A 7,361-nucleotide genomic window follows, 5' to 3' on the forward strand; every position below is an offset into this window, starting at 1 on the left:
TTTAGGTAGGCGTGGTTAACTCTTAACTTTTATAAAGAATATCTCTTTGGTTTTGAGACTTTAGTGTTTGCAACTTTACAGATCTTCTTTATGCACCAAGAGCTTGTAACACTCCAAAGAGAAAGGAAAAATTGAAATCGCATCATATGACCCCTTTAAAATTTTTGTCCGGCTCCAAAAATGTTAATAGTAACGTGCACTTTGCATGTTCATCCATGCCTAAATACTGCTATTTTCAATTGTTTAATTGTCAGAAAAAAATGTTTTGTAGATCCCGATTGTGTAAGATATATAAATACCACTTTGTCTTATAAGGGTTGTAAATGATTTGATATTAAAATAAAATAGTATTACATTTTTAAGTAACAAATCAGTGAATTAGCTTGTTGTGTTGCTAGCTACTATCAAAAGGGAAGCTTGTAGCTTAACTACTTTTAATTAGTAATTTGTTGTTTGCAAGTTACAGTTTCAAATTAACTCCTCCAACTCAAGAAAAATCACACAATAAAGATCAAAAGAATAGAGCAACATAAAAAGGAAAAGATGAAAAGGAGAAGAAAACAACATACAAGGGTTTTTAACTAGCACAGAACAACACATAAATAGAACTAGTGTTGAAAATGATTTGCACTTTGAAACCAAGGTGAGAGAAAAATCAATTGTCAGAAAATAATAATAATAATAATAATAATAACAAATAATGATGCCGGTTACAAAGGCTGGATGGGCCTTTTTGGGATAAGATTCACACAAACCCATTTTGTATTGACTGGCACTAAATACTTTTCTCCCTACTTCCTTTTAGAGCTTTTTGTCTGTGGCCGACTGTGCTCTGGAGATTCAACACTCGCAGATAGCAGCATGACACACTGGATCCATAAAATGATTACTGATCTGAATAAACCCAGACATTTTTCAACACCTGGCTGCATTTATCTGTGTGTCATGTTGGAAACTGAATGAATAAGCAAATGAGTGACTGAATAAGCAAACAAGTGATTGAACAAATTACCGTTTGAATGAATGAACGAACGAGTGAGTGAGTCAATGAATCAATGATTCAGTGCTATATTAAGGGAGTGATAGTGATACACTGAGTAAGGTAAACACAAAATGAATCAGTCAGTGAATGAGCAAGGGAATCTGTGAATGAGTTGTTTATCGATTTAGTGAATGATACAATGAACGAAGGAGCAAGTTAGTGAATGCATGAATAAATGAATGAGTGAGTGATTGTATGAACCAATGATTGAATCAACGATTCAGTGTGTTACACTGAATGAGTGATAGTGATAAGTGAATCACTAAATAAAACAGTCTGTGAGCGGGCAACTGAATGAATGAATGAGAATTTTATATTGAGAAAAAGAGTGATACATTGAATAAACCCGCTGAATGAATCATTGATTCAGGATGTTACATTGAGTGATAGTGATACATTGAATAAGTGAATCACTAAATAGATCAGTGAGCAAACAACTGAATGAGTCACTAAATTAATCAGTCAATGAACGAGTAAATGAGTTGGTGAATGAGTTGTACATTAAGTCAGAGATACAGTACAGTGAAAAAAGAGCAAGATAGTGAATGAATGAGCGAGTGAATGAATGAATCAATGATTCAGTGTGTTACACTGAGTGAGTGATAGTGATGCACTGAGCAAATAAATCATTATATGAATCAATCAGTGATCGAGTAACTCACTGTAAATGAGAGTTGTACATTAAGTAAGTCAAAGAGTGATACATTGAACGAATGTGTAAGTTGTGATACATTGAACGAATGTGTGAATAAATGATTAAATGCATGAACAAATCAACAAAATACATTGAGTACTGGATGTGAATTGCTAAAATGAATAGTCAGTGACGAGCAACTGAATGAATGAATTAGTTATATACTGAGTAAGTGAAAGAATGAGTGAGTTAGTGAATGAATGAGTGATAAAAACTGAATAAGTGAGTGAGCCCTTTTTCGTGATGTGTATCTTCTCACTCGATCCATGTTTCACGCAACGGGAGTAAAAGAGCCTCACTAAAGGAGATAAATGCCTTCACTCATGCTAAATGGCAGGGAAATGTCAATGCATTGTCCAGGCTGGTGTCACCTTTAGTCACGCCTCATTTACATACCTCACAGATTTGGCCAATCAGAAGGAATCTCATGGAAAGGGCGCATGCTGATAGGCTATTGTATACATGACCGCTGAGGGATATTTACGCCCTGCTGCCTGCTAAAAGACTGTTATTGGGATTCATTAGTTAGCAAGCAGAGGTTTTCATTTACGTTTCTCTGAACATTTAGACCAGGGCACTCAAGCTGTATGGGCAGCCTGGAGCTGTCATGATCGCACTGTAGAATCCACCGATATTAAAAGCCTAAAGATTGTTAGCAAAAAGTGTGTCTGGAAATAGTGGTGTGAATGGCGCAGAAGAGGGGTGATTTAGCTCCTACAAAATGGCCCAATTACGTGCATTTATAAAAGCAGAGATCACGGATACTAATTCAGCTTTTAGCTTTTGTGGTCCTTTCTGTTTCTACCAGTTTCATTCTTTTTCTCCATTCCCTTTTGTCACAGAATTACGTATGCTTTCTGAGTCCTTTTCTGAGGCAAGGGTTACAAAGGCAAGGATGAAAACACATTACATATCATGTTAAATGAGGGTGACAGAGAGTCATCACTTAAAGGGATTTCAATTTTGAGTGATAGTGACGGCTGCGGTGGAAAAAACAAAGGTTATTACATAAAAGGATCTTTAAAAAGAAATTGAAATAAGGTGTAATCAGTTAAAAAAGGGTTTCAGAAAGACTGATGGCGCCAGAATAAATATATTTCAAAGATGATAAAAGCTAACCAGCATGAAAAGAGACTGATCCACTGCTAGCACGGACTCCAAGGTTGTGTTTAACATATTTACCAATTACCAGCGCTACATGAGAACCATTAATGGATATGGAATGTGTCTGATGAACTCACTGTCAGAGAAGGAGTGCTCAATAAATGAATTCTGGTACTTTTGCTAAAAAAAATGCAGCAGCTGCAATTTAATAAAAATGGGGAAGAACTTTAATACGATCATTGTCAAACTTTATATGATGCTTAGCATATGCTACACTCTCAGACAAAAAAGGCTGTCACTGGGACTGTAGCTATTCAAAAGGTACTAATATGTACAATTTAGGTACAAATATGTACCTTTAAGGTAGTAAAATGCACCCTTCAGGAGTAAATAAGGTAATAAGGTGTACCTTTAGAAAGGGTACCGTCTCAGTGACAGCATCTAACCCTTTTTTTCTGAGAGTGTATAAAGGTTTGTTCGTGTTATTATGTCACATTATGAGATATATAATGTCACACTGTGAGACAATTACAGTTTCTAGAAAAAAGTCAACGATGTGACATATATCCATTGCAATCTGCGAAAAAAGTCACATTGTGAAATATAAAGGGATTCAATTGCAGAAAAGTCACAATTTTGCAGGAAATACAAGAAAAAAGGTTGCAGTTACAAGATAATAAAGCCCTATTGTGAGATATAAAGCTGCAATTTTCAGTAAGTTACAATTTTAATTATAAGAATTAAAGTCTATATTGCAAGAAATGGACATATACAGAATCAAATGAAGTCAGTTATTAGAATTAGTCATATTGAGACATATAAAGTCAAATCAAAATGTAAAAATAAATCAAAATAAACCTAAATTAAATTTCATCTATGTGATCACTGATAACTATAAGATCAATTAAATGTTAAGCACTGTATAAGGCAATTAATTTTTATAATAAGTTTAATATAAGAAAGTCTTACTGTGAAATATAAAGACACAACTGCAGGTAGTCAACATTTTTATGTATAAAGTGACAAACTCGCAATTAAATATGTAAAACTGAGAATTAAGTCAAATTTTTGAGATATAAAGTTGCAAATACAATAACTGAAGTCTCTTTTGCATGGAATTGTCACAATTATGAGAAATAAAGTCGTAATTTTGAAATATAAAGTTGCAATAAAATATCAATTGTCAGATGTAAAGTTGTTTTGTTGTTGTTCACGTTGCTTAAATAAAAGAAAATATCCTGTGTATCCCAGCAATATCTTCAAGTCTTCTAGCTAATCTTCTTAAGTAATGTGTGCCAGCATATTAAAATAATGATGCCAAAACAACTTTGTTTGAACACTTGAAATTATGTTATTTTTATGGGGCTTTTAAAAGATCTGCTAATGACTGCCAGTGAAGCAGTGTCTGCGCTCACCTCGAGTTCCATTGAAGAAGAGCGTTTGTCTGCGTGGGTTCTGGATGACCACGATTGAGCCGTCATAGTTCTGGAGACGACAGGAGATCTGTGCTGTTCCCCCCTCCAGCACGGTCACGTTCTCAGCCTGCACGGCCTGCCCCCGCGCTGAAAGAAAGAGGGCTAAGAGAGTTAATGCAGAACTCTCATTTTGTGAAATGAATCATTTATGAAGATATTTTTTGATGGACAGAAGGAGACAAGGTGGCACATGGAGCAATTTTGAAGATAGAAATACCTCCGTGACCAATTAACACCTTGCTCACGTAACTACCTTTGTGTTTAGAAGCGTGAACTATGCAGAAGAGGAGAGACCGAGTGAGTGAAAAAAGGAAAATAATGAGAGACTGACAGATAGAGAGAGACAGCGAGAGGGAGAAAAAGAAAGAAAAGGGTCCTAATTAAGTGCTGGTAAGACCAATAGCATCGTTATCTTTATCCATTACTGTGGGCTGACACACTTCTCTCTTCCATCTGCTCGGTCTGACATCCAGCTCGTGAAAGAGCCAGTAATGACGGCTTTTTTTCGGGAATGAACTCGGATCAGTCATACGCAGGGAACACAGAACATCTAATGGCACTTTCACTGCTAAATCTAACACCATGCCTTAGTTGAACGTAACATCTACTGCATGTTCTGGGTGACGCTCAAGTATTGTTGATGTTTATTTTAGCACAATATAGAGGAGGTTGGACATGAGGTCATCACGGCTGGCCCGTGCGAGCATGCTGCTGGAACCCTCAGCACATCATTAGCCGTGGTCTTCGTGGAGAGCCTGTCTCCGGTGGACTGTAATGATTCACAACCCTGACACCAAGGCACCTCATTCTTCACCAGAACAGACTCGATCTGATGACATCACAGCAGATCACTAGGGTAAAACTGTCACAGCTGCTGATTGGCTGAGACCTGTCTCCTACATCACTCCACTCACCTTGCTAGGACAAGATGTCTGACACGCTCAAACTGACATGTTACAGACATGCTGTATATAGCTTGAGCTTGGAACAGTTTATGGAGTATTGTGAAGGTGACTCATTTCACACTATAATAATAATAATAATAATGTGGAGAAAGTGAAGGGTGTTTCATCTATAGGCACTTATGTTCCAAGGGTTGTGTTTTTATTATAACTTAACATTTTTCTTTTTTTCCTCTTCTTGTTATATAAACATCGTGTTAAAACTGTCTTGGAAACTTTTCCTCACCAATTTCTAATTTGTTTATGCAGGAGGGACAACTGTCCTTCAGTGTCATTTCCAACAATTTTGCCACTAGTAAAGTTAGTGTACTTGTTTACCACTTACCACTTATATATATATATATATATATATATATATATGATGGTCACATTAAAAAAGTCTTGGAAACTTTTCCCCATGAATTCATAATTTATTTGTGCATTAATTTTATTTTGCTACTTTTCAAAAGCCTATTATGTATACGTTTTATTCTTTTACCTTCAGCTCAGATCATAATATAGAAATAGATAATAAAAAAATATGAATTAAACTTATTTGAATATTATTTTAACTATCATAACATAAAAAGTGACATAACAGTAAATAATTTCAATATCTATTATGCGAAAATATAAATTTATACTCAAATTACAACTGTCCCTGTGTCATTTCCACCATAACCAACAATTTTGCCACTGGAAAAGTTAGTGAACTTGTTTTTTAAAGGGGACCTATTATGCAAAATTCACTTTTTGGACATAAATGTGTGTTGGCAGTGTTGGCAGTGTGTGTACACAACCACCCTATAATGATAAAAATCCACCCACTCCTTTTTTTTTTTTTAATCTCCATAAATCATAAGCAGCGTCTCCCAACTACCTGTTTTCCAATTGGTGCTAATGTGACGTCCCATTAGCCACAGGCCCCGCCCACGAATGTTGACAGACACTGCCGTTTTAACATAGAACCGCCCTGAGTGAGTTCACAGCGAGTTGTACACAGTCCGCCATTGCTGCCCTGACGAGAATGTCTCCCAAGTGTTTTAGGTGTTCTGTAGCTGGATGTATGAATCCACATAGCTCTCTCCTTACTCCCGAAATTTGAACCGCTGAAGACAAGGTGGATTAATTTTATTTTCGAAGAAAATGCTAGTGATGGCAAAGTGAAGCGTTCTGAACCAGCGAAGCTTTCAACACAATTATATCGGAAAAAGGTTCATTACTCGAAGCTTTTTAAAACGGTTTATGCTGTGGCCATCTAGTGGTCATAAAAATAAATAACACCTTTCAAAGATCACATGCTTTTCTCAAAACGAATCAAGCTCCGATACAGTGCTTCAATGTGAAATGTGTTGTTTTTTTGATACAAGCTTCGGTGTTGAACGTAACGTCACCAGAAAATGCTCCCTCAACTCTACCGAAATTCGTTTATGTCTGCGTGAATCTTTTTACACTGGACTGCTTTGTGAATGAGGGTCAGTAAAGCAGGTTTTGCACAAAAGTTGCTCCTGAAGGATGGAGCAGTGCCAGCTGTTCGTGATCCAGCTACACCTCCAGAAGAAGTAAACGTATCACTCGTTAGTTTTCCAAATTGCCTTTCTAAAAGAGCTTCTTGGCACTTTGTAAAGCTAATGTTACTAAAGCTACCATTGTCTGTCTGTTTTCACTGATGCTGCCTTCACGTGCTACCAGAATGATCGTAAATAAGGATCTTATAAAGTTTGTATGGCACCATGAGTTATTTTTATCGCGCCGTGCTCCCATCTGTGTAATTCATAAAGTGCATTTTTTTATGCACAGTACAATCAGATGATTGACTTTTAAACCGAGTGCGTCTTCTGTAAAGGCTAGCACCGGTATGGACCCTTTTCACAAGACTGATGACGCGTTTAACGGTCATTAGCATCGTAAATCCTCGAAAGTTTTTCATATTTGTATTTTTTTTTTTAAATGTATGTACATTTATAACACTATGCTTTGTATTATATCACCTTTGCATCAAATTATAAAAAAAACAGTTAACGCTAATGCGATTTTAACAAACTATAAAAAATGATCTGTAAGGTATTTTGAGCTAAAACTTTACACACACACACACACACACA

General features: G+C 36.2%; 1 protein-coding gene across 3 annotated transcripts in view; it reads right to left on the reverse strand.

Moving 5' to 3' along the window:
- LOC107657657 (cell adhesion molecule 4-like) overlaps positions 1-7,361 on the reverse strand; it is a 159,489-nt gene that overhangs the window by 34,258 nt on the left and 117,870 nt on the right. For all 3 annotated transcript variants that reach the window (XM_016445818.1, XM_016445816.1, XM_016445819.1), the window contains exon 2: positions 4,256-4,402. In XM_016445818.1, the coding sequence (XP_016301304.1) occupies positions 4,256-4,402 (147 nt within the window). The remainder of the gene's footprint in view (positions 1-4,255; positions 4,403-7,361) is intronic.

The sequence above is a fragment of the Sinocyclocheilus anshuiensis genome, unplaced genomic scaffold, assembly GCF_001515605.1.
Source record: "Sinocyclocheilus anshuiensis isolate Anshui unplaced genomic scaffold, SAMN03320099.WGS_v1.1 scaffold43, whole genome shotgun sequence".
NCBI classification, from domain to species: domain Eukaryota; kingdom Metazoa; phylum Chordata; class Actinopteri; order Cypriniformes; family Cyprinidae; genus Sinocyclocheilus; species Sinocyclocheilus anshuiensis.